At 45.3% G+C, this 27,182-nt stretch overlaps 3 protein-coding genes across 3 annotated transcripts; 2 read left to right on the forward strand and 1 right to left on the reverse strand.

Annotated features, from left to right (window-relative positions):
• Window positions 1-245: 245 nt before the first annotated feature.
• On the reverse strand, window positions 246-5,351 carry TATDN3 (TatD DNase domain containing 3). Its single transcript, XM_059835917.1, has 10 exons — window positions 5,283-5,351; window positions 5,171-5,203; window positions 5,005-5,078; window positions 4,733-4,817; window positions 4,025-4,087; window positions 2,808-2,917; window positions 2,385-2,440; window positions 2,064-2,176; window positions 814-894; window positions 246-458 (listed from the first exon to the last, which is right to left on the reverse strand). The coding sequence occupies exons 1-10, from the start codon at window positions 5,349-5,351 to the stop codon at window positions 315-317; spliced, it is 828 nt and encodes a 275-aa protein (XP_059691900.1). The 3' UTR covers window positions 246-314.
• Window positions 5,350-17,676, forward strand: NSL1 (NSL1 component of MIS12 kinetochore complex). The gene is made up of 6 exons (XM_059833913.1): window positions 5,350-5,661; window positions 5,920-6,004; window positions 9,974-10,104; window positions 12,635-12,689; window positions 15,474-15,541; window positions 16,147-17,676. Exons 1-6 carry the CDS (start codon window positions 5,350-5,352, stop codon window positions 16,423-16,425), a joined length of 930 nt encoding a protein of 309 aa, XP_059689896.1. The 3' UTR covers window positions 16,426-17,676.
• Window positions 17,677-21,262: 3,586 nt separating this feature from the next.
• On the forward strand, window positions 21,263-25,688 carry BATF3 (basic leucine zipper ATF-like transcription factor 3). The gene is made up of 3 exons (XM_059835767.1): window positions 21,263-21,374; window positions 22,942-23,048; window positions 25,503-25,688. The coding sequence occupies exons 1-3, from the start codon at window positions 21,263-21,265 to the stop codon at window positions 25,686-25,688; spliced, it is 405 nt and encodes a 134-aa protein (XP_059691750.1).
• The last annotated feature ends 1,494 nt before the right edge of the window (window positions 25,689-27,182 follow it).

Genomic DNA, 27,182 nt, shown 5'->3' on the forward strand with positions numbered 1-27,182 from the left:
AGGAGCAGCTGAGCAAGGAGTCTGAGAAACTAAACTGGCAATTTTATTGTGCTCTTTTTCACAACGTATTCATTCAGAGACATGAGAGATGCAAATGAACAACCTGTCTTTATCATATCCAAGAGATGACAATGGTGCATACCAAAGGTCTTTGAGAAATTCCCTATATTCATCCTATGCATCTATATAACAGTCTGCTCACTTTTTGAACTTTCCAACAGAAAAACTCCACTTCAAGACAAGATGCACATTGGTTTTATTAATTACACCATAAATAATAGTTTCTGCAATACCATATATTTCAGTTTCTGAATCTATATCCGAAGAAAGTTCCGAAGTTTGGGGAATACTTTCAGTGCATTCTGTGTAGTCACTTCTATAACTTCTTCCACTGGAATTCCTTTAATTTTGGCAATATATTCTGCAGCAATGTAAATATTTTTTGGTTCATTTCTCACCTGAAAACAAACAAACAAAAAACCATACCAAATTACAGATCCTTACAGATCACAGGTGTTTCAGATTCAGTTCTTCCTGACACAACTTCAGTCACATTGCGGCATGCGTGCCAGAGAAGTTACACTTATCTATTCTTCTTAGATTACTTTCCCCTTTGGCCATTCCTGGAATTTCTTCTCCCTTCCCAGCTTCAGGAACACTGACTTGTTCCACCTCAAATTTTCACTTGGCAACCTCTTACATCCTTTGTACCCACGCTTACATTACACTTCAGTCTCCCGTGACAGTAACTGACCTCCATAAGGTGTGGGTTTGGATATACATACATAGAAGTCCCTCCTCCCCATCATTTACCTGTTTTTCAGGCCCCAGAGCAGGAGAGTCAGTTTCCAAGCACATACTCTCCAGAGGTAACAGTTTCACAAGCTTCTGCTTCTTGAAGAAAATAAGACAGCTATTAAACGCTTTATGCATTTAGATCTGTGGGAAAAAAATGTATGAAGGGAAGATATCATCTGCACTTAAAAGCAACATCAAAAGACTTTAGTGCCACTGTCTGCATTTTACCAAAAACTTCAGAAAGGAAGCAAGAATACCAGGAGCTGCTCAAGAAGTCCCTTCAAATTAGGATTATCCTGTTTTCTAAATATCTGAGGTACTATTACCTAAACACTGAATCCATTGTTATTTATTAAATCATGTAGTTACAATGCACAAAACACCCTATATTTAGAGTTGCCAATGCAATTTTATTTTGCTATTTTTCTGTATATATTTGTGTACCTTTTCCCCATCTCTGCTTTCACCCCTCAACCCCAGTCTGCTTTCCTCTCTCCAAGTTCCTAACCTCATCCTCATCTATGTTGACCCCTCACATGCCCTCTACTTGAATCATGCCTTTTGCTTTCTTACATTTCCTGAGCTTATCACAGGAAGTGATGATGGTGCAGGATGGAAACAGACTCCTACCCCAAAATAAGAAGTGAGCATAGCTTGCAGCAGCCCAGAGTAGAAATTAAAAGAGCAGTCTCAAATCAAGGGCTTAACCTGACCAATGCTGTCTTTAAGCAATTTAGCTGCTTCTTTGCTGGGGGTACCATGTGATAATCACAATTTTTCCAAAGGTCTGTAACTTAGCCAATTGTGAGCAGATTTCCTTTTGAACAGAAAGTGCCATAGCACTGAGATAGAAACTAGTCCTTTTCCATGTGTCATGTCCCTACTCTAAAACAGTTCAGTGACAGAAGCTTCCGAAGACTTCACCAGAAAGCACATTAAAATAAGAAAAGAATGCCTATTTTCTTAACCCTTGTTTCTCAGGAATAGCTGAAATGTATTAGCCAAAATTTCCCCCTGAAAAAGCCCCAGGGAGAAGTCTAGCCACAGTAAAGATGCACAATGACGTAAGCAACTGAAACTTCTATTGAGACGTGTCAGGTGACAGCAACCATACGTGGGTACTGCTTCAAACTGTACAGACTTAAAAAACAAGCATATTCTTGAGCTGCACCATGAAAAGAGTCATGTTTGCCACCATAATAAGCTGTCAGCTATTACCTGCAATCCCCAAGCACCAAGAATGAGCAAACCCCTTTAAACGTTACCTGTTCACTCCTTATAATGGAAGGAGGAATGGAGAAGAAGTATCCAGCTTTCACCCCTTCCATTGCTACAGATGGCTTCCCATCAAATGCATGGAGCAACACCTTTGTAGCACCTCAAAGAAGCAAACCGAATCATTAGCAGTGTTTACAGTAGGTCTGCGATGTCAGCTTCCAATGGGACCTCGGTCCCATGAAGAATGAACAGAGAATCTCTGCAGCATCCCTCCCAAGTTTCATGTACACAAACTGATGTGAGGACATGGCACAACTGAAGAAATTCTGTTGACAAAAGCCACAACAGAAAATGCATTAAAAACATACCTTGTTCCTTCAAGAGATTAATGGTTGGTCTTCCAGCTGAGCGGGAATGAACATTTCTGCGCAGCAAGGAGAGGCCCAGCATTAGGAAATTCAGCAAAATACTTTTTTTGTAAACAAACAAACTAACAGCAGCTTGGGAAGAAAATAATAAATCTGTATTACACCTTTTATCAGGAAAAAAAAAAATCTAGAGACTTACACATGAATCATTTTAGCTACAGTGAAGATACAGAACAACATAGCAAGGACAGGACACAGAAGACCACCATATTCAAGTGCAAACATAAGGAAAATTCTATAATTAAATCTCAAACTGGAGACTGACAGGACACTAATGCCAGTTAATCCATGGAAGAAAAGTTCTGTGGGCTCTTAGTAACTATAAATTCTGGGACATATTTCCACATGTTACTGAAAACCTACAAAGGCAAATCCAGTCTTCTTGCTAACTCAATCTGCTTGATCAAAACCTGTCTTTGTCCTTCCTTCTGTTCATCCGTGCTGGCAAATCTGGGAGTGAAATCTAGGCCAACCTAGAGTACAAGAAGAGAAGTGAAAAAATTTTACAGACCTAATGCTTGACTAAACCACAATACCATATATAAAGGCAAAAAATGCTTTGAAACTAGAGACTGCAATTAAAATGAGCTCAGCTGTAGCTTAACTCAGAAAGGAATCCATTCTCAACCATAAGCTTTTCAACTGTGAAAGTATTTGTGGGCAGATAGTTACTAACAAGTGCATTTAACATTTTAATCTGTAACTAGTTTTCTGGGGGTTTTATGTTCAATTGAGTATTATTTCAGATTAAATCTCAAATCTGGATCTCCAATACAAGTAGAATTTCTGACCTAAACCTGTAGCTTTAGTCCTATCTCTAGCAAAAATTACCCATTAATTCTATGCTTTTTTTGATTTAAACCTGTTTAGGCAAAATCTAAAGTTTCTCAAAGCAGCCCCATTCACAGTTACACCAACCAAAGTCCTCAATATACAGTACCACATGGCAAGTTTAACTACAAAGCTCTGCCAGTAACTGCTTTTTCTGCAGCCACCGCAGAACCAGCATCAGTCCCTCTGGTACCAACACACAGAAGAGGCAGACTCTACCCTAAAGCTTTCAAGCCTCAATTAGTTTATAAACAAATCTAAGACAGGAGACAACACATGGATACAGACAGATGAGGGATCACAAGAAAAAAGTACCGTACAAGTTGTGTACTGAAATCATAGCTTAGCCTAACTTTGTCAGGGAAGAAGGCAGGAAGGGTCTGAATGAGGATATCAATGTGACTTGACACTTCACTGTGTCAGAGAACAACAGGTCAAAAGACATTTGGGTATAAGATGATAAAGCATAAATGAGATGGTATAAGATGATAAATGCAATTCTTCCTACTAAATCCACCAGCATAAATGCCATCTAATACCTAATAATTATAATGACGGAAAAGAGGGATTCAGGCAAATCTATGAAGGAAAGCACATTAAGAGAATTACAAATCAGACTTAGCGTTTGTTCAGACTGATAGCAATACTTATTGCATACCAAAACCAAGTATTCACTAAGTTTTTGTAACTCTAGTGACAGATACTGCTGAAGCCATAGACATTTAAACAAATTACAGAATTCTACTTACTTCTCCAATCCCCACCAATTTATCTTTGTAGAGTTCTATAAGCGGCAATGCAGCATCCAGATCCTGCAAGGACAAATTAAAGATGCAACCCTCACTGCCCTTACAAGATGGAAGGGGTATGAACTCAGCATTATGATTAAATTGGAGTTTCCTTCATTGTTCTTAAATTCTGTACCTTAACATTTACTATTACTGCAAGTTGTGCAGTCAGACAGATTTTAAAAACCTTCAGGATTTCCCTTCTTTACTTAATGGCCCTTCCTTTCAAGTTATCTTTCCACAAGAGCAGAAGAGGTAATTAAAACAAGGCCCATAAAAAGCCTGGTAACATTAAATGGCTGCAGACAGCTCTCCAAGTTTTTCAGGTCACCTTCCACTTCCCATGCTAACAAAGGGACATCTGCAAACACACACGCATGCTGTTCGCTGTAAGCAAAGCACTCCCTTGGGATTTTTAAAACTGTTTCACTGCAGTAACATGGCCAGATGACTGCAGTGAACAATTCTGCTTTACGATTAACACGGACAAATGGATGTGCTAAGAGACCCTGGGATTTGGTCTGCTGGGTCTTCTGTATTACAGCAGCGCAGAAAAATCAGTGAGCAGATCTGAAGGTAAATCAGGCAGACTAGAGCATCCCATCGTCTGCCCTGAGCAGTCCCAGCAGTACTTTATAGCCGTGCTAATCTAACTTGCCTGCGTTTTACCTTCAAAGTAACGCTGCGCTGCTCCTCTGGAGAAACCTCTTGAACGGGGTGAACTCCCAGGCACGGGAAAACAAACCCTGGGAATCTAGACACGGAGTAGATATCAGTAGTGAGGGAGACCACAGAGAAAACAAGTTTGAAGTAGAAAAAGAATGGCCGGCCTGACCAAGGAAGAGGGCAGCGCGTCCCTCGTCAGCTCCCACGCCGACAGTCACTCCCCGCGGCCGGGACACGGGTGGGCGCCGGGCCCTCCCCCCCCGCCGGCCTCGCACCTCTCCGACAGCGCCACGACGCTCCCGAACTCCCCCGCCTGCTCCGACACCGCCACCAGCGCCGACACCGCCGCCTGCGGCAGACAGAACGCCCCGTCCCGCTGAGGCGGGGCCGGGCGGCGGGGCCGGGCAGGAGCGGGGAGAGGGTCGCTGCCGGCCGCCTCACCTGCTCCGCCGCCCGCACCACGGCCGCCACGTCCTGCAAGAGAGACGCACCGCCTTAGCGCCGGGGCCGCCGCGCCACCACCAACACCCCCGCCCACCCCTCCGCGCCTCACCGTCTGGAAGCACGGCGCGGCGAGGTGGCAGTGGCAGTCCACCGACCCTACCGCTACCGCCACCGCCATGCCGCGCCGAGGGCTGAGGGGAAGAGGGGGGAAGGCCGCGGGTTCCGCTTCCGGGCCGGCATTTTCCCTGCGTCCAAGGCGGGAAATGGCGGCCGGCCCGGCGCCGCCGTTGTTGCCGCCGGTGCCGCCGCCGGGGGAGGCGGGTGCGGGGCCGCCGCTGAGCCCGGCCGCCGGCGCCCGGCGGGACCCGCGGGTGCGGTGCTGCTCGCGGCGCGGCCTGGGCGAGGTGATAGCGCTCTGCGCGCCTTTCGTGCGGGCGCTGGCCCAGGGGCAGCCGGGCGGACCCGCCGCCGCGGGAGACGCGCTCTGGGTGAGGCTGAGGGGGGAGCGGGGAGGGCCGGCGCTGCTGGATCTCGTCTCTGAGCGCTTGTGCCCGCTCCTGCCGGGGGCCCGGCACAAAGCTGAGGCACCCCATGGCGTCAGCCCTTAGCTTACCGCGTTTCTGTAGCTGTTCCCCCCGAGGTGGCCAACCCGGGCAGGGCGGTGAGGCAGGAGGGGCATTTCCAGCGGCAGGTGATGCCTTGCTGTGCCTGAAGGACGGCTTCTCAAGCTCTCCCATGTCTTGCAGAACTTTGAAACAGCGGTACGGGAGAACGTTACCATTAATGGACAGCCCTGGGAGGAGACTTCGGATGACTCCCAGCTGCAGAGTGGTATGTGTTGGTTTCCATTAATTTCCTGCGGGGTGGTTTTGTTTTGGTTTCTGCATGTGGTATTTTTAATTGGGAAGTTTTCCCCCCAGCTGTCTGTGGTGGTAAGGATGCTCACGCAGCAGGTAAGGTCAAACTCCAGCTCAGATGTGCCTGTGTAAAGCTCAGAAGTGCTGCACTGCAGGAGCACAGTTCTTGCGGAGCAGTGTTCATAAACAAAAAGAAGGGTAACCAAGACGTGTAGGGACCTGTATCCAAGAGAAAAGGGAAGGGGAAAGTGCTTTATCTGAAGAACTGTTGCTTGTTTGACACTTCTGTCAAGATCGTTACAGATCTTGAGGCACAAGTTCCGGGTATCACTAGTATGGTGCCTGCCTAACTTAAAGGATCTGCTCTTGACTGCTAGAGAAAGGTAGCTTAGAGACTCCCAGAGTATCTCGTATTAACATGGGAAAATAAAGGTTTAACTAAGTTTAATGGCAGCTGCCTTGCTGGAAAGTCTACAGCAAGCTTGTAGAAAGTCAGTATTTCAAAGCCAGATTTTTCATTTGGGAGATTGAGGAAGAGTGTGTTCTATTTCATCAGCTTCTCTTATCAGAATAAAGGGAATATACAACATTTAATGGAATAGGGTAAGGTGATCTATTTTTAAAGCTAGAACACAGCAACAGGATCCAAGTCCGGAGGCTTCCTGCCCTCTCTGGGCAGTCAGTTTCTGTGTTTGACTGCCCTGGTGGTGAATTTTTTTTCCTGTGGCCTATTGGAATGTCCTTTACTGTAATGTATCTGTTGCCTCTCATCCTTTTGCTGCACACCTCTGAGAAGAGCCTGCCTCTGTCCTCTCTAGAACCAGCCTTTAGGTAGCTGAAGGTAGCAGTTAAATTACCCCCCAGCCTTCTCTACTCCAGGCTGAACAAACCCAGCTCCCTCAGCTCCTTCTCATACATCATGTGCTCCGGATGCCAACCTTCTTGGTGTCCTTCCATTGGAATTGCTCCAGTACTCAATGACAGTCTCCCAGAGCGTCCGAGCTAGGATGTTATGGTGTAGGTAGGGTTTAATTGTTCATACTTTTACCTCAGGGTGGATTACAAGCAGAGTTCCTCGGGTGTCTATTCTGCGATGCATTCTGTTTAATGTCTTTAACTGTGACTTGGAGGAGGAGATGGAAGGTGTCTTCACCCATTCAGGGGAATGTAAACAGGCTGGAGAAACACATCTATGGGAATCTCGTGAAATTCAACAAGGACAAAAAGCAAAGCCCTAAATCTGGGAAGGGGTAACCCCCTGCAGGGGCAGAGAATGAAAAGGACCTGGAGGTCCTGGCAGGCTAACCCTGAGCCAGCCTAGTGTATTGTGTTAACAGGAACGTAGGCAGTAGATCCAAGGGAGCGATTATTTGCCTTCACTCTGCAATCACTAGAGCACATCTGGAGTAGTGCACTCATTTTTTGACTCCCCAGTATAGGGAAATTGTTGATAAACTGGAGTGAGTTCATCAGAGGTTGCCAAGATGGCCAGGGGACTGGAGCACTTGCCCTATGAATTGAGACTGAAGGAACTGGGCTTCTTTAGCCCAGAGAAGACAAGTCAGCCTTCCAGTACTTACGAGGAGGTTACTGAGAATATGGAGCCAGGCTATTTATTGAGGTGCACAGATGCAAGGGTCAGAAATTAAAAGGGGAGGTTCTGAGTTGATGTAAGGAAGTAGTAATTCACTATTAGGATAACTGACCATTGGAAAAGGTTGCCCAGAGAGCTTGTGTAGTCTTCAGCACTGGAGGCTTCCAAGAACCAACAGGATGAAAGTCTTGAGCAACCTGGATTGAACGGGGTGTTGACCCTGCTGTGAGCAGGAGGCTTGACTCAGAAGAGACCGCCTGAGAACCCTTCCAGTCTGAGTGATTTTGTGCTAGGGACATTGGCCAATATCTCTTCCTGTCAAGAGATCCTAGTAGTATGTCTGTTGCTACTATTTAATACACAAATTAAGTAATTTTTTATAGTTATTGCTATATAGTCATATATTTATATGCACTATATACAATATTTTTATAATTACTGTCTTTTGAATAATAGTAGTGGAGATTCTTGCTAGTCTGGTGTCTAAAGAAAATTTCAGTGCAATTCATTTGCTCGCCTGTGTTAGTGTTAGATGTTCTTTGCCTGTAACTTGATGCTTTTTACAGTTGCATAAAGCCGAAAATACAGATATATTGAACTGGCTATGGAGAAGGAGCTCCTTGAACTGTTTTTTGCTCAGGAAGCTTCTGCAGTTGTAGTTCTAGAATGATAAAACTCCAACTCCTTTGACTGCAAAGTCAAAAATGCACTGGTCTCACAATGCAAAATGCTGAACTCATCCAGGCTCACTTAACTAGTTCCAGTTTGTTCAAAAATTCGTAAGAGGACTGTCTTAACAGGAAAACTTTTTCCAGTTGGATGTTATTTTCAGTAAGTTAGCCTTTGTCTGTACAAGTCTAACTTTATGCCAGCTGACATACAGCTGGCCATCTTCCTACAGCTGGCATAATGCAGGTGTAAGGACTGTATTGTGCTTTTTAAATTGACATAAATTTTCTCATTTGCCTATCTCTGATCCAGTTGGAATCACCAAGTGCTCTGGCATTTTGTGCCTTCGGTGTTTACGTTGACCAGAGGCTTAAGTCTTTCCTGTCTATACTTAAATGATTTCATGGTGATCCTAAAACAAACAAACAAAACAAACCCACAGACTCTTAAAACCTTGATTTTACCTTTCTGAGGTTTACAATCACCTGATTCTGCACAGATTGACCAAGAGGGGGAGCTCAAAACCCATTCTTTATCACTAGATTGAAAACCTTGCATGGCTTGGAAGTTGTGCTCTAGACATTAGTGGGGACAGTGAATTTAAATGCTAAGGAGTTTGCAAAATTAAATTAAAAAAATAAAAAAGCAAGACTGTTGTCAATGTTTCCAATCTCCACCAGGGGATTAAAATTATAGGAGTGTGCAGATGGAAGAATATAGAAATATGCACTACCTTTCAGTTAGGATAGAAGATTGAGTGGTTAATTCTGTTTTCTTCTATAACTCTTAATTTTTATAGTTTGTAATGATGGCGTGTGATGTCAAGGCAGCGCAGGCATTTACTAAATTTGAAACCAGTTTTAAAATACTGTCTTAAGCTTTTAAAATTGTTGAGTTTAATTGCAATCTTGAAGAAGCTGAGTACCTGTAGTAGGGTAGCAGTAGTCAAAATACTTCAGTCGAGCTGAAACTACGTTCTAGGTATTTTGATTGGAAAAGCAAGCTATGAAGGTTAGCTTCTACCAGATACAGTCTCTTGGGCCTCAGATGTTGAAAGCAGACATGTTTTGGTTTTTTGCAAACTCCGTATGACTAGTAATTACAGATGTCCTCAGGTTGTAGAGTATTTCTGGGAACCCTGTTTGATTAAAGTGGCATTGCATATTGTCAAAAATTCATTGCTGGATTTTTAAATTAAACTGCATATCTGTGCTCTATATGATATAAAATCAGTTAGGCTTCGAATTACTGTTGGACAGTTGGTGTTTGTTTAAAGCTTGTAAGTTACACAGATAAACCATTTTTCTTGCTGCATCTTGCATTGCTTTTCTTCAGTTGAAAAACAAATTTTCTCAAAAGAAAACCATTTCTTTGTGAGATTTTCTTTATAGATTCAGAGTGCATAGAGAAAAATACATTTTGGGTTTTTCCCCAGATTGTTCCCTGCCTCCCCTGTTCTCACTGGCTCCCTTACTTCAAAAGTAACTGGTCAACGTCAAGTTGTGCTCCAATTTCTGTATCACCTTAACAAAGAGGTCCAAGACAGATGTTTTTATCTTCATTGATAATCACGCGTGATTTCTTATTTCAGATCTAAAGCTGTCTTTCTCCTTATAACTTTGTCTCAAAAAAAATTGTAGGAGAATTCCTACAATAACTTTGTGTGTTTGTAATTTTTAGGTTCCAACATCAAAATTCTTGAAGATCAATTTGATGAACTAATAGTAGAGACAACAACAAAGCGTAAGCAGTGGCCTAAAAAGATACTGATGCATGCTATCCAAACCATGAAAGCAGAGCAAGAGATGTTGGTGAGTAACCTAAGATTTTCAGAAAACCTTTGCATATGGTAGCTGCTGACCACGTGTAACTTGAACAAATAAATCATCAAATGTTGATCTTTAAGCTCCTTCCCATGGTTGCTTTTGATTCTTCGTCATATAATGGAATTGTTTCTTTGTATTAATTTGTTCTTCAGTAAAATGAGGATTACTACAAAGTGGTGTGACTATGAGTGAATAAGCAAATTACTTAAGCAGATTGCTTCAACGTGATGACTCATGATTTACAAGCCAGTATACACCTATTTATCTTGTCAAATCCGGGTTTCTGAAATCCTTGGCTGAAGGCTGGTTGAAGTACTAAATGTTATGATACATACAGATATTATCATGTGCAGTATATGACTTTTTAAAAGATGTCTGTGTTTTCCTAAGCACTTTTGTTGAGCTAATGACTACACTGAGTAAGTACTTTCAGTAAAGAAAGAAAAAAAAAAAAAGTAGTGTGCGTTAATTAATAGGTAAAGTAATTTCTCTGGGTTTTTTTGACACTGAGTGTAAAGTAATTACTGGCATTAAGCAACCCAGTCATGTCCTTGGTTGCTAAATTTCTTCCCTGCAGTTACGTTAAGCCTGCCTTTTGCTTACCTGCTGATTAATTAGGAGTCAGTTTTCTAGGGGAAAAAAAAAGGACAAGAGGTAATGGGCACAAATGGAAATGCAGGAAATTCCATTTAACCATTTAAAAATAAAGATTAAAAAGGACTGTGAGGATAGTCAAACACTGGCATAGGTTGCCCAGCGAGACTGTGGAGTCTCCATCCTTGGAGATACTCAAAACCTGACAGCATGGGGCCCTGCTCTAGTTGGCCCTGCTTTCAGGAGGGGGTTGGACTAGACCATCTTTAGAGGCCCTTTCTAACCTCAGCTATTCTATGATTCTATACTAAAGAAGACAGGGATTTTTTTTAGAAAGTTGTTTAAGAGCCTGTATTGCATTTCTGAGGACTAAAATTGACAAAAGTAAGTAACTCTCAGGGTTAGCCAGGCATAGATGATTTACAGTAAGTCAAAGTGCATGGGTATATGTTTGTCTTAAATCTGATAATTGCTTTTTGTGATCTCTCTGTTTTGTCAATATACCAAGTATGTAAAACAAACAAACAAACAAACAAACAAAAAACTAAAATAAAATATGCTATTGCATAACACCAAGATTTAACAAGACCTTTTAACCTTTCTGCAAAAGGACAGCTATGTTCTACCTGAGTCCCGAAGTGAATTAGTTATTTAGAATGCCTCTCATGCTACCTTTTTTCTGTTGCTGTCCTCTTCAAATTTTACACCACCACAACTAGGTGATTATTTTAATCAAAAGTGTCTGCAAAATACAGAAAGTTTTTTGTTTATCTCTGTAAATGAAGTGGCTTTTTTTCCCCTCTCAGCTACTTCTGCGAAGGTACTAGTGGTTTCTCTGCTTTTGGTTGAGGAATTTTTATGTTCTTTTCTGACCCTAGCTATTCCTGTGATGCATGTTTTCTGAGGCATAAAGTGCAGCTATGAAGACGCGGTAATTAACTGCAGTTTATCTGGAGAAAACCACTCATTTGGTGTGGTGATCTCCCTATAATTGCCAAAGGAAGAGATCATCCTGTAGGTTTTCAGTCAATACATTCTGTTATGTTTGAGGATAATGCAAGCAATGTTTGTTCTTCTGCTTGGAGCTGTTACCGTAAACTTGCTAAGAACATGTGTGAACTGTGAAAAATTTGCTCTGGTAAAACTACAGGGAGGAATAATTTACTTATCTCCTACTTGTTTTTGGTTGAAGAAGGTTGAGGAACAGCTCCTGAAATGGAGAAAAATACTAACTTGCAGATGATATAACTTACGTTCCCATGTCTTTGCTTTGTTTGCTTCTTCCCTGGTAGTTAATTCTAATTCCACCTTTAATATAACTAAATATTAGTTGTATTCATTATTTATTATTAGTTAATGTCACAATTAACTGATGTCAAGTCACAAGACTAACAGTAGAACCAAAAAGCCAGAGAGCCTGGTCGGTGAAGGAGAGTGTTCTTACTCATGTATAAGTAATTGCAGGGCTAGAATGTAGTCATTTAAATAGTTTTCTTTTTCTTAGCTTTTTATCTTAATGTACCCTTTGTTCAAATTTGCTCCTCTGTGAAAGCATACTGTTTTTGTGAATGGCTCCTTAGAAGCCAGAGCAGCTCTTTTTCCTCAGTTGTGCAGCAGGTGGCAATGCTTCTTCCAAAATGCCTGGATTTCAGTTTAGTTGTCATGCTGTAATAATTAGAATTCTGAAAACTAAAGCAGATTTTGGAGACGTGTTTGCAGTGAACTTAACTGTGTTAGCCAGAACACTATTTCCAGTAACAGAGTATCTATAAACAGTACCTCTAATACATTCTTTATCTAAATAATACCACCACCATCTCCTTGTATTAGCCTTTCTCCATTGTTCTGACTGCTGTGTGTATATTAGATATCTATTAAACCAAGAGAGTATTTCAGAATTCTTCTTTTTTTGAATATGCAGAAGCTCTACCAGCCTTTTGTAACACCAGAAGAGATAAGATCACAGCCTTCTCAAGGTAAAGATTCCGCGGGGAGGGCAGCTGTACTGAGGAAACACTGCCTACCACTGGCTAGCTGTAAATGTTTAAGAAGCTTTCTTTAAACTTGTTTAAGATTATTGACTGTTTAAATAATTAATTAAAATAGCTGGAAGTTTGTCTTAACTGAGTGTATTGCTGCATTAGTTTGTACTCATTTCTCTTCTTCTAAGTGCTGTCTGCTGTTAGGCACTGTACTTAAAGGCAAAAGTTGGCTGCTCTGTGGGTATTGGGTAGAAATTGTCACAGAGTTACCCTCAAAAGGTTTTCTTACTTCTTTCCTTCACCACTGGTGGAGGCCATATGGGGAACTAGCTGGATCGCTGACATTATACTTTGACTGGTCTTGTGTGCCTTTTACATGAATACTAGAAATGCTTCAGTCTCTCTTCCTAATCAGTCAAGTTTCTTCAGGGAATTGAAAGCAGTTGTGTAGTACTCGGTGATGGCAGTGTTGACTCTCCTAACTTGCAAAGTAGGCATCAAATTTTATCCTGCCTGTGTCATTTGTAAGGGTTGATGAAGAAACAAAACTGCAAACAACGTCTTAAGTTTGCTACATGCTTTTGAAAGATTCCTTATACAAACTCTTTGGAACAAGGTGGTGTATTTTGCATTTGGTGACTGGGATGTGCTTTTTTGAGGCTGGCCTTAAGAAACTGAAAGTTTCATCTTGCCTGTTCTCAAGTATTGAAAAATGACAGAATTTACCAATGCTGTTCTAAGTTGAAAAGCATGGTTACAGAAGTCTCACTATGGATTACTGCACATGATGTGAAGCTGGTGTAACAAGCAGTGGTGTTAAAGTTTGAGAAGCTGAGCTTCATCTTCCAATTCTGACCCTGCTCATCTGACTTCACTCTAAGCATCGTTTCCTCTTTGTAAACAGGAGACACTGCTTCCAGAAATGCCAGCCTGTGCAGCAGAGCAGCTAACAGGAGCAGTAAAGGGTGTCACTTCATAGCTGGGTTTCTTTTGGTTTCTAGTGTCTGGATCTATGCTTTTCTGATGTGAATTAACTACTTCTTGTAAGTTAGTAACAGCTTGCACTGTGGTATTGCCTTTTTAGGTTTGGTAACGGCGAGGTCCTAGCCAAAATAGCATAGAGTTTGTGCTGAATTTTACTATTCTGTAGTCTTTGGGAAGTTTATGTATCCCAGTTTAGCAAGTACAGTGGCCAGAAACCAGAAATGTTTAGATTACTCAATACCTTTCGTTTCCTTTTTTCATTTCCCTATGTTTTGGAAAGCCTTGAACACTGAGGAATATAATGCTGTCCATGTCAAGCTGAACTCCTGCAGGCAAATTTCATTTAACTGTGTGTCGGTCTTTCTGTATAACTGGAATAATCCAAGTAATTATTTTTACTTTTACTTAACTCCTTCCTTGCCATTTTTTAGAGTCACCAGTCTTCCAATCCCAATACTCTACTGTAAGAATACTTCATTATGGACATACCCTTCTTTTAGAGAATGTCCATTTGTAGGCCTCTGGGGTGTGTTTAAAGAGGCTGCTGTTGGACTGTTTTTCCTTCCAAAGTCTGAATGATGGTGCATTTTAGCATCCATGTTCATACATGGATTATGCGTTCCTAAACCATCTCTGATCAGCACATTGGGCATGCGGACAGACAGTTTAACAAAACATCGTCTCTTGCTGCTTACTGTGTTTCAGCAGGGGATCACTGTGACCCTGTACTAGAATACAGTGATTGACTTAAATTAACTTCAGTAGCACTAATGAGATTGACTTCAAAGCAGAATGCTGTGTTTAACCCGGAAAGGGTTTGGGGGTGTGTGCACCATCTAATGTTGTATCCTACTGCAGGCACTGGTGAAACCCTACAGAAAAATAATAGTAGTGGAGGTGAGGCTGCTTAGTTCCCAGGAGCAGGCTTGCCTATCTGCTGATTCTAAGTTTTTCTTGATGCCATAGCATTGCAGGTGGAATAATGGCGGAGAACATGCAAATCAGTTTTATAATAACTCAAAATAGTTTAACTGTTGAGTAAAGAATTATTATTGCTTGTAAATCAGTCATCAAAAATTTGTATTATGTTGATGATCTTACCATATTGCTACTGAAATCAAATATATGCCATTTTCCCCCAATATTCTGCACCCTGTCTGCTTCAGTGTTCCTGAAAGCTGCTTTTTCTTTCTTTTCTTATTAACCCAGCAGAATTAATGCAGTTCATGCTGTTTAGACTTGGTTCTTTTTTATTCTTGGTATTAATGCTTGGTAAGTTAAGCCAGGAGAAAAACGTAGCCTTTACTGTAAAAACTGACCTGTTGGGGCTGTAAGATTATTTTTTTCCCCTCCTTAAAATGGATTTCCTTCATCTCATTTTCTCCACAGTTGTGTTTATTCTCCTTCTTCTGTACATTTTTATCAAATGTAATATGAGCTTTAAAGGTTTGAAAACTTTTTTTTTCCTTTATAACTGTTCTCTTCCTTTATGTTAAATACTGTCTTTGTGTCTCGTGTTTTGAATAAGCTGTAGGTTTTCTAGTGAAGAACTTTGTGGCTTGTTATAGTTGAGACTACTAGACACTACTACATTTTGAGTGATAAAGAGTAGTAATAGTAAGATAAAACATACAAGCTGTCGTCCTCAATGCTATAATGAAAGGGATGTGTTGTAGGTTGAAGTTTTATACAGGGACTACTGCTTTTCTGTCTGATTTCTAAGAAGTCGATAGCAAGTATTGGGGGAGGGAGTTATGTTTCAGAAGTTTATTTGGGCTTTATGTTTTTCTGTAGATGCTTACATCGCAGATCTGAACCAGGTGGCAGAAATGGCATCCAAACAGATCAGTGGAGCAATGAAGGTGAGATCTCTGTGCTCCAAGAGGATTTTTTTTTTCATTTTCTTGATCTGATAATATGTCACGAAACAGGCATTCTAACTCATCTTGGTGATAGCTTTGTACAAAAAAGCCCACACGTGTACTTTGAAGCAGATACAACTTCAGCAATCCAAACCTAAAGATGTATCTGTAAAGCGTTCCCCCTCACATGGGAGTAAGGAAGATTACCCTGTGGCTATAGGAAATATTTTTACAGAGATTTTAGGACCTGCAGCATCTGGAAAATGAAAGATCTTTTGAAGACCTGACAACTTCATATAGCACGTGACATTTATTACTTCAGTACCAGCTTAGACATGAACTGTGGTGTTCCTGTGATACTTACTCAGCTTAGAGATGTAATGAAGGAACATTTAAACTTGGCGTACTCTTTGCATGGCCTCTGAGCGGAAACCCTGATCACTGTTAGGTTGGTAGCTCTGAGTTCCCAACCTTCACCTGCCATCCTAAGGATCATCTCTACAGACACTGAAGCTTTTGTGCCTGTCAGTCTAATTAACATATTTCATTCATTGTACCCATTACTTTTCCCATTTAACTTGAGATACTTGGGTTTGTTTTTGCAGTCTCTGCCAGCACTAATAGAAAGAGCAGAAGGTTTTTCCCAAGCGTTAACTTGGCAACCAATCTTGGAACTCTGCAAGCTGCGGCAAGAAGTCTTCTCTGGTTGCAAGGCGAAGGAGGAAAATAATGTCCAAAATTTTGTATCGCCAGGAGAAGTCACACCAACAGACGCTGATACCAGTAAAAATCCTTGTGTTGTGCTAAAAAGAAAAAAAGCTGCAGATTCACCAGAAAGAAGACGCTACCCACTTCGACGGAGGAAAATTAGTCTCAGTGCATGAATTTCTCATTTAGTATTTTCAGATTGGAAACTCAGTTCTACTCTTGTTCAGTGTGCTCAGCCTTTTTTCTTGAACCGTCGTCTCCCCTCTAATTCAGTGCTATACATGGCAGCTTCCTTAATTATTTAGTCTTTGATCCTTTTATTTTTACTGTTACGCTGATGGTATATGAAAGCCTACACATACCAGTAGCATCTGATATCCAACAAGTATATATGCCAATTAACTCTCATTCTTTGCTCTTTTATTACAGCCTTTAGCTTGAGTTCTCATGCTTCTCAGAGTTGTGCACATGCTTTATGTATGTGGGCAGTCTTTTAGCGAACCACTAAGTGCTCATTTACATTCAGCATGTCTCTGAAGAGGTTGGAACTGAATGTAGTTCTCCTAATGCACGTTCATTTATTACTGAGTCGGGTGGCTATTTTTTTAATAAATAAATTAAAAAGAAATTAACACTGGAGCATATTGAAAATGCCAGATTTGCTATGATGTTACAGTTTCTAGAAAATCCACACACAAATGTGACATTGGTCCCTGCTATTCCACCTTTCCTGAATTTAGGTCAGCTGGGATTATTTTTAGGCACGTTTGTTTAAACTTGGATTTTTAGCAATTGTATGTATTGACTTGCAGTGTGCTCTTCTGAACAAGGATTCGACCATCCACATGTTACCACCTGATATTTCGTTTCCTGTAATCCAATTATGCAGTCTGGGGGTTTCCTGGACAGTATCTCTACACATTGCAGGATCTTGACTTGGGTCATGTATGCATTTGTGATGTTTGACTGAACTTTAAAGATCAGTATAGGCTACCAGTAAATGGTATTAAGTTGAGATAGCTTACTTTTTTTTTTTTTTACACATTAGTACCTAGACGATTGCACAGTAGTACTAAATTGAGCATTGTGCCTTAACCATTCATAACGTTTTCTGGTTTATGATTGCATGTGCTTGCAGTAAATACTCATGTCTAATATGTAACATATTTCTCACACAGTAGATGGAGGGGGTTTTTTTTAGAAGCTTTGTTAATGAAATGTGCTGTGGTAAGAAGATAGGTCTGACTTAATGTCTGAAAGACTGAAAATTTTTGAGAAAACGTGTGACAGATTTTAGCATCATTTATTTTGTAAGGGGGAGCATCTGTACTGGGACTTTGTATATTTAATCATATGTAAATATTTGTTTCCTGTCGCTCTTGTATATACAAACCTGTGTTTTTATACAAAGTAAATTAAATCAATTAAGGAAGATCAAAGTTTCAGATAATGTTGTCAGTTCTAATCCTGGAATAGATGGTGACTGAACAGTGAGTGTACTTCAGAAGACATCTGTGTTAAATTTTGGCTCGAGTAACTGAAGTAGTTCCATTTACCGCCTTTGAACTCACAACTGTTATTAATCTCAGGGCTACGAAGCGTCTAATGTAAGGGAGGACAGGATGTGAGAGGGACTGGAGCTGCGAAGCTGTGGAACGTGTGACTGGGACGGTTTTTCACACAGCGACTTGCTGTTCCGGGCGCTTTGAGTACGCGTGCTCCGTGCTGGGTTGAAAATCCCCACCATGGCTTCCTTCACCAAGATCCACAGATACTCTTTCATCTGAGTGTTCCTAGACTAAGCTGAACCCTGCAAGATTTAGCATGTCTACCATGACAATATTTGAACATTTTCTATGTTAATAGGAAGATACCTTGCTAGTCTCTCCAAATAATGATCGGTAAGTGCAGAAAATAGTTAGGAATAGGCACATCTCTTTGAAGAGGTCCCATCTAAAATGGCCAAGGTAGGACAAATGCCTTAAGAAGTAAGGAGGGCGAGCACTGCGGATTAAGACTTAATAAGTGAATTAATGAATTCATCCTACAGTGCATGTTAGTGTTAAGAGACTGCAGGACGGGCGGTCTGCACGGGATTTGAAGGAAGCAGGAATGGGTGCCTTAAGCTAGGGCAGTCGGGCCTTGCTCCATCGCCCTTGTTTCAATTGCAGCTGGGTGGAAAAAGAAAAATGCATTTGGAAACACTGGCCAAATAAATGGTGCAAAGAAGGATAAAGAAAACAATAAAGATTCCTCCAAGTGTAGCGTATAAACTGTGAATTTACAAATCTCTGGTGGCCATTTTTTGCCAAGCGGCAATGGAAGGTGTAAATGCAAGTTCTGTGATGAGCTAAACTCAACACTTCAATGTTCAGCTGTTTTATAAAACATTTCTACGGCAAGTGATACCGGCAACTAGCAGTGCCTGGGATCTATTCTTCCCACTGGCAGAAATATATAAAATACTTGATTTTTTTCCCATTCCAGTAGCCTTTTGTCCTTCGGTTAACTTTCATAGAAATCAGCAGTGTTGAGCAAGACAAGTGTCTAAACCGGCTTCTACTGAAATGTCACAACATCCAAACTTCTTATTTTTAACTTGGGGCGAATTGGTATTGCATCAAGAAATGTCTGGTAGTTTTTCTTTATATAGCCTTTGAATTTTGTAAGACAGCTCAATGGTGATGGATGCTTGGGAACAGTTCTAAACAGAGTTTGGATTTCTTGGCTTTTGGGGGCGAGATGGAACATCTCGCTGTTTGTTAGTGTGTACTGTCAGCAACGTGCTTATTGCTCGTGAGGGTGGGCCGTCCCTACCCAAGAAAAACTTGCAAATTCGAGCAGTATCCATGCACACTTTTGCTGTGTGTAGTTTTCGAATAAAGGGGATTATGAACAGCGTGCAGGGAAGCTCCTCTTGCAGAAATCTTCATGTGGACACCGACGTCTCTTTGGAAGCTTGGGCGCACTGGTGCTCTGAAACCTAGTTCTGATACGTGCCGTTCTTCAGAAGAGCCGCGCCGTGCTAAGCTGCGTTCAGCGGCTCTAGTCTGTGCGTGTAGGCTGCGCAGACAAAAATCACTGATAAACTGCCATTATAAAATGTAAACTCAGCTGACTAGGCTGCTTTCTGGGCTTGTTTTCTCTTCTGCATAGAAACACTGTCTTTACTACTGCGTTACCTGGAATTACTGTGTAGGCATTTCTACAGATGTACCAGAGATAGCTTTAATACTAAGCAGAAACTTGTTCCCACAAGCAGATTTTGACTTTTTTATTTCCTTTGCCACTATGAACCAGAGCAAGCTGTATTCAGGCTCAAGGGGAGTGTCCTGTGACTTATCCCATATTTGTGGCATCCTGGAAACCTTACTCTACAGCCACCGGGAGTTATTCAATGAAGTAGATATTTATTTAGTACTAATAAATTCTTGGCTCAGGACCCAATGCTGTTAGATAGCCTGCTTGTGCACTTGCCATTAATGGCAGCATTGCTCCTGGAACAGTGTGAGAGCTTTGTGTGGGGTCAGTTCAAAGTCCCTCTGTGGAAGGGGGCTCTTTGTCCCACAGATCACTCTGAAGGGCTGTTGAGGTATTTCGTCTGCACGGTTCACAGATTTTATTGCAAGAGAATATAGCTGTTCCCTGAGCTTATGAAAATACCAGCTTCTAGTCCTGTTTATTTCAACTGTGCTTAAGCTACAAAGGCAGCAAGGAGCCCAGTGCTCTCTTTTTAAGCAGCTGTCCCAACTAAGTCTCCACCGTGCCCATATTTCTAGTCCTCTTCTTTAACCGCATGATGTGTAGTTAATGCGAGGTTAGACTGTTTCAAAGGCACGGCTGAGAGCAATTCACCCTCTAATCGCTCACCGCCTGACAGCTAGGGCTGCCTTCCAGGAGATGTTGGTTTGAATCCCCTCAGCTGGAGAACGGCGTTGAACCCTCACCTTCTGCCGCCTCCATGAGCACCCCCTTGGCGAGCATCCTGCCTGGTGTCGGCATGTTGGATGACGGAGGAAGGGAGAAGCAAGACTGCTTTTAAAGAACCCAGGGGGCTGGGAACATGCTGTAAGATCCTCGGGAGACCCAGCACGGTCTGGGGACGCAGGTGAGCTCAGGGCACTTTGGCGAGGGTGCCCGTCTGAGTTGTGGGTCCCTGTCACTGTTACGGTGGAGAAGGCGCACAGGTACTCAGTCCTCCGGGGTTGGAGGAGCTGTGAGAAAGCGCAAAAGCAAAGGTGTGGGTAGCCTGGAAGATGGAGACACAAGCTGCTTTGAGGTGAAACAGCTGGGGAGAAGCGCTTCCCACCGGGGAAGTCCTGCTCAGGTTTTTCAGTAACGCTGACGGTCCCGGAGCCTACCAGGAAACCTGTGGCAGAGCGCAGACTTCGGTTTGACTCTTGAACTCCCGGGCAGCGCAGTTCTCTCACCTTCAGCATGAATTATTAGCCAGATCTTCCTGAAAGGATAGTCTATATTTACTCAGTTTGCAAACTTTGTAACCTCATCTTCGTCTAAGCTGGATGACTCAAACTTCTGGGGAAACCAGAAAAATGGGGAAGTATCCGATTTATTAAGATACCTGGGGCGTTATGACTGACTGCCCTGCAGTTTGGGGGCACTTAACGGTTAAGTGGCCCTGCGCTTGCCCCTGTGAGTTGAGCACAGCCAGGAGTGCATGTCAGTTACTGTATGCAGATGCATCTGCGGTAGAGCAAGGGTGTCGCTGAAGTACCTGTCGGTGCAAACGCCTTCCCTTCCCTCAGAGCGGAGGGCCAAGATAACGGTTCAATTAAAACGTGAGGAAAGTGTTTGGAGGGGCAAAAGAAACGTCGTTCAGCCTGTTAACGTACTCCCGACAGAACAGTCGAACAGAGAGATTTTCGTCTGCAGCAACTGTGTTCTCAGCAGCCCTCGCCTGGCTTCGCCTTTACAAGAAGCCTGTGGCGTTTCCTTATTGTTTAAAGGAACAGGGCGAGTAGCGAAAGTGAAAACCGCTTTATCCCAGCACCGATGCCGGGCCCTCACGCCCACGAACCCCGGCTGAGCCGGCTGTCACTTCGCTGGCGCTCACGCCGCGCTGGAAAGCCGATGTCGCAGGAGCGCGGCGGGCGCGAGCGGCCGGGGCCGAGCCGGCCCCCGGCGCCGGGCGGGCTTCGGGCGGGGGGCGCCGCGGGAGGGCCGGGCCCGCTCCCGGGGGCAGCCTGGCCTCCGCGCCCCGCCGCCGGGAAGAGAGCCGGCGAGAGGAGAAACGGCGGGGCGGTTACTTCTGCAGGCGAAAGCACGAACCGGGCCGCCCGGAGCGGCGCCGGGCCCAGCCGCCCCCCGGGGCTGGGGCTCTCCGGGGGATTTTCAGGCAGCTCCTGCCCGGCAGCGCCGTGCCCCGGGGATGCGGGCAATTCCCCCGGCTGCCGGGGGCCGAGCAGTCCCGGGGGACGGGCACCCTTGCCGGCGCGGCGGTCTCAGGGCCGGGGCGGCCGGCCCGGGGGGAGGCAGTGCGGGCCGGGGGGGGCCGGGCGGTCCCGGGGCTCCTGGTTGCCCGGGCGGGGCGGGGCGCGGCGCGGCTGCCGCCATGTGACGGCCACGCGGGCGGCGGAGCGTCCCGCAGCGGGGCGGCCCGGTGAGGCTCCCGCGACGGGGCGGCAGCTCCGCCCCCGGGCCGGGGTGTGCCAGGGGCCGGGGCGGCCCGGGGCGGTGCGTCCCCTGCCCCGCCCCGCCCTCCCCTCCCACCCCCCGCGGGCCGGGGGAGCCCAGCGGCGCCGAGCGCGGCGCCCCGGGGCGGCTCCGCAGCCGGCGGGATGTCGTGCGCTGTCCCGGCGGCGGCGGGGGGCAGCGCGCTGCCTCGGAGCGCGGCGGCCGAGGGCAGCCAGCAGGTAGGGGCAGGCCGGGGGGGGCTCGGCGCTCCAGGCGGGCGGGCATATGCGGCTGAGTCACGCCGGGCAGCGCCGTGTCGGGGGTGCCCGCTCCCCCCGGGCATCGGCCCTTCCCTTTCCGGGAGGCGGCCGTGGCGCCGGCTCTTCCAGGTGGGAGAGCGGGCGAACCGCCGGCGGGGCGCGGGAGGCTCCCTGCCGCCGCCACACGGCGCGGTCCGCGGCTTTTCCCCCGCCGCGGGCAGCCGGGAGGGCGGCGTGAGAAGCGCCGGGCGGGGAGCGCCGCTGGCCCGCGGCGGGGAGGGCGGCAGGGCTGCTCCGCCGGCAGCGGGTGCGGGCGCAGCGGGAGCCCGGCTCTCTCCCCCGCCGCTCGCGCCTCCGTCCCCTCGCTGGCGCCGGGGCACGGCGGGCGTGAAGTGCTGCCCGTCGGGCAAAGCGGGTGCGCGGGTCCCCGCCGTGGGTGGCGGGGGGGGGCCCAGGTTCCCCCATCAGCGGTACAGCGAGTGCCCGCGGGGCTCCGCCGCATCCCCCGGGCATCTCCGCCGCATCCCCCGGGCATCTCCGCCGCATCCCCCGGGCATCTCCGCCGCATCCCCCGGACATCTCCGCCGCCTTCCGACGCTCCGCCTCGGGCCCCACCTGTGCAGCGGGGCGGGGGGATGCGCTGCCCTTTGCGGGCACCGTGCTGTCTCTGGGAGGCCGGGGTTAGGTGCTGTGAAATTGGGAGTACGTGCTCATGCTCAGCACCCCTGATACGCCTGACTTCGGGAGTCTCCACGTGCACCTTAAAAACCAGCGAGATGTTTCTGGCTTATGTCTTCCAGAGCCATGAAGAAGATGACAGGAAGGTAAGGAGGAGAGAAAAAAATCGAGTTGCTGCACAGAGGAGCCGGAAGAAGCAAACTCAGAAAGCAGATAAACTTCACGAGGTGAATGGGTACTTGATGTTTTGCAGGCGCAGCTTGGGTACCAAGCGCAGGACTTTACAATAAATGGGACTTCTTAAGCAGGCGTGGGCCTGTCTTCACGCTAATCCAGCTCAGAGAGCTGTGGGTGTGAGGCAGAGACAGGCATGCCGCAGGGTGCCTGGTTGGGAACTCCCGGACACTGATGCTCACATCGGACCGTGCAGCTCTGCCGTCGGTGACACTGCCAGGGAGAGAGGGACGTGGTCCTGCCCTCGCCTCACCCTCCCTCTTTTGCTATTCCTGTGACCACCCAGTGAACTGGATCACAGGGCTCCTCTGGACTAAAACAAACCCATTTTTTTCTGGATTAGTGTTAAGCTTATCATGTTCGCTATGGCAGTGGATGAACGCTTGCTGCCTTCTGAGGGAGAAGGCGGTGGAGGAGGAGGGGACCGCGCTGTTTAGTGGCAGCGCTGGCTTAAGTAAATTCTAAAACTATGGTGTGAGACAGAAATACCCAGTTGAAAAGGCTTCTTAGGAACTTCAAAACCTCCAAGCGTGAGAGCTCGGTTCAGTTAGCTGTTATACTTGTATGCTCTGATAAATAACAGTGGGTGTTTCCAAAAAACCATGAAAGTAACTGATTCTTCCAGAAACTCTTAATACTTCTCAATATCACAATGTGGTGTAGTTTTCTTGTGTCCCCAGTGCAAACGCTGGAGGACAGGAATCCCCTTTCTCTGGTTTTGGATGTTACCTCACACAACAGTGCTTTTGTTGTAGCCAGGGCTCTTGGGGTAAGTGTTAGTTCTGCTGCTGTGATTGTGGCTGAGTCAGTTGTTCAGCTCTGGAGGTTCAGCACAGGCTCTTCTCTTTCTCAGTGTGGAAGGATCTGCCAACAGTCAGCAGAGGCCAAGAAGGACAGTGTGGGGAGTTTTGGGTTTGGTTTTTCCCAGATCTCCTCTGACTCAGCGCCTGAGAAAGCCAGGTGCGGGGTACTTCTGGAAAGGGGTAACCCCTGGCTTTTGTGGAATCATTCCTGGGCCCTGTGCCATCCTGCAGCCTCTCTGATGTTCCTCCTGGACTTGAGGATCTTCCTCGTGCTGGGAATCTTCATTCTCGGGCACGCAGGTTTTTCCAGGTGCAGGCAGATCTGATTGAATAGGCATTCATTCTTAGCAAGAACAATTTGATAGTCTCGTCCCTGAAAATGGGACAGAGCAATGGGAGAGTAACACTTACTCCAAAGCCCAGCCCCGTGGGGTTTGGGGCAACAAGAGGTGAGCAGAGCCAGAGTCTAGGATGGACAGCTTGGCTGGAGTTTGGCTACAGCAGTGGAGGACCATGCCTGTTTTAGTCTCTGGGTGAGAGGTGGTGGGTGGTGGAAGGGTGGGAGGGAGGGCAAGGGCATCCAAACTTCTGCAGCCAAGGGCAGCAGAGGCAGTGCCAGGCTGCCCAGAGGAGCATTGTTCGAGAGGCTCTCCCTGCTGCCTGGTAAACAGGCCTTTTAAGGCATGTGTAGGCTTTGAAGTTTGCTCTGAAGCTTTCCCGGGGAGGTGAGATTGAGTGGGTGAGCGTTGAGCCCTAGGCCAGCAGCGAGGTGCAGACACCTGCAGGTTTTTCGTGGGCTGGCTCTGAACTTCTCTTTGGGATGAGAAGTCTTGAGAGCAGGGACACTTGAAACATGCAGTTATCAAATGTGACACACGAGTCTCACATCCGTCACAGATGTATGCTGCAGAGCGTCTCAAAACTCCCCTGCAGTTAATAGCAGCTTATTCATTGCCAGAGAAGCCTTAGCTCAAAAGCAGCCTGGGTCAGGGATAACCAAGGCAGCGGTCAGGCCTTCGGGTGACAAAGTGGGGCTGGGAACCAGCTGGCATGACGCTCCCCTCCTCTTGCTCTTGAGTTCCCGGGCATCTGAGCAGGTGGCTACAAGCCCCGTCAGGGCTGGAGGAGAGTGGCTGGCAGCGGGCGCGTTGTGCTAGGTGTGCATCTCAGCCAGCACCTGGGTAAACGGCCTTTCCCTGCACTGGCCCTGGGGCAGGGACTGCCCTTTCCTCACCGGCAATGCCAGGCACCGGCTTTTCCCGGCACCTACCTGCGCTTGGTGCTTCCATTTTCTCTGCTCTGACGGTGCAGAGCTGCCTTCCCAGGGTGGCCCAGGGCTGGAAGAGGCCACCACGGGGACGCAGCCACCCACACCTGCAGCCCTGGGCTGCTGGGGACCCCCGAGGGCCAGCGGCACCTCCTGGTCTTCGGGGTCACAAAAGGAATTGCAGCGTGGTCAGGGCACGGGTCGTAAAGCACTTGCCCTGTTCCAGCACCCAGGCTGTGTCTGTCTCTCCTTAGCATTTTGCACATTGTAATAAGAAACCACACAGTTTTTCTACAGTTACATGAATACACTCAAGGTGGAAGCACTGAAAGGAATGTTTTGACTATGAGTAGGCTTTTTTTTTTTTCTCCTTCCAGGAATATGAGTCTCTTGAGCAAGAAAATACCTCCCTGAAAAGAGAAATCGGAAAGCTAACAGATGAAATGAAACACTTGAGTGAAGTGTTGAAGGATCATGAAAAGATCTGTCCGCTATTGCATTGCACCATGAACTTTGTGACCGTACCAAGACCCGATGCACTCGCTAGTTGCCTGCCAAGATGAGAGCTCTCCTTGATTGCCTTTAAATGTGATGTGTGAAAGTGCCTGTAATGGGAGATTTGAAGAACTGCCTACTTATGGTGCAGGTCTTCTGTCGAAGGGGGCTAGACTTTACCACACAGCTCTTCTCCATGATGAAGTGTTACAGTCTTCTGAATCTCAGGAAAACACCAGTATGGAAAAAAGACAATTCAAACTGCAACTTCTTATTTGGTAGAATCTTCAAGCCACAGTTTTGCATTCAGAAATGTCAAAGTGCGGTGCAGCCCACCATCATGCAATGGAATGTAGACAGGGAAAAGTACCGACCTTGGGCTGGGATGCCTTTCTCCCACACGTCCACTGCCAGTAACCCTTTGTCACTTGTCATCCATGTATATCATGTTCTGGCTGCTGTTTTTTTCTCTAAACAGGTTTGGTTAATAAAAGCGATGTCCCATCTTTATGATGTTCTCCACCTTCTTCAATAATCAATGTCTTTATAACATTTCTACTTCTGTCTTTACTGGTCAAATCCAAAGTCTAATGCTAATCTTCCTGTCGGTTGTTTTATTATTTGTTTATCGCCTCTTCATTGGTTCCTCTTGAAGTGTGTGTAACAAATCAGTTTTCCCAGTCTTTATTTCTTTAATATCCCCAATCATCAGCCCTGGCGACATTAGTTCTTGGAGTGTTTTATGGCCTAAAATATGGCTTGGCCAATTTCTACGGATGATTGTCTGCTCTGTGTGGAAGAAAAGCAAAACAGAGTTTGCTGGTTCTACATGTTGTTTGAAGAAAGAGATTTAAAATTTACTATTTTAATGCACCCACTGGAAATTAACAAGTATCTTTATCCTTCATCTTTCATATTGCTTCCGGTAAATGACGTCCGTGGATAGAACAAATTGAGTCTAGCTAAGCATTTTGTTCTATGTCCACATTGAAGATGATGTTTGATAACTACTTGCAAGAAAAGCATTATGTTTTCTTTAACTTTTTTTTTTTAATAAAAAGGAAGAATTATGACAATGTTAGTGAGAAATATACAGAAAAAATGTGTTTACTTTCTCTGAAGATTCTTAGTAGTGTCAAGCTCTAGAAATTTGAATGCTGTAGCTTCGGATCCAGCAAAGAGTGTTTTTCTCACAGTATTTCCCAGTCAAAGAGCACCGTTGGATAATAAAAAGCTCCACCCCTTTGCCAACTGTTTCACTTCAGCATTTGCATTTTTTTCAGTTCAGCTCATGGGATTAATTTCTCCCCGTCACCACGATCATGGCATTTATCAGCAGAATATGATCTGAAATGTCTGAAAGATTTTTTTTCTTTTTTAGCTTCTTTAGTAGAACGATGCATTGCTGATCACTGCTGAGATAGAACTGGGGAAATCATGTAGACAACTCTGCTTTCTAAAGGGCCCTCTCATGCCATTGTCTTAGGCTAGAAACTAAAGGTAACAGGCATGAGCTGTTGGCTTCTTAAAAGTTTTCATTAGGTTGTCCCCAAGAGAATTTT

This window comes from Gavia stellata, chromosome 2, assembly GCF_030936135.1.
Source record: "Gavia stellata isolate bGavSte3 chromosome 2, bGavSte3.hap2, whole genome shotgun sequence".
NCBI lineage: Eukaryota > Metazoa > Chordata > Aves > Gaviiformes > Gaviidae > Gavia > Gavia stellata.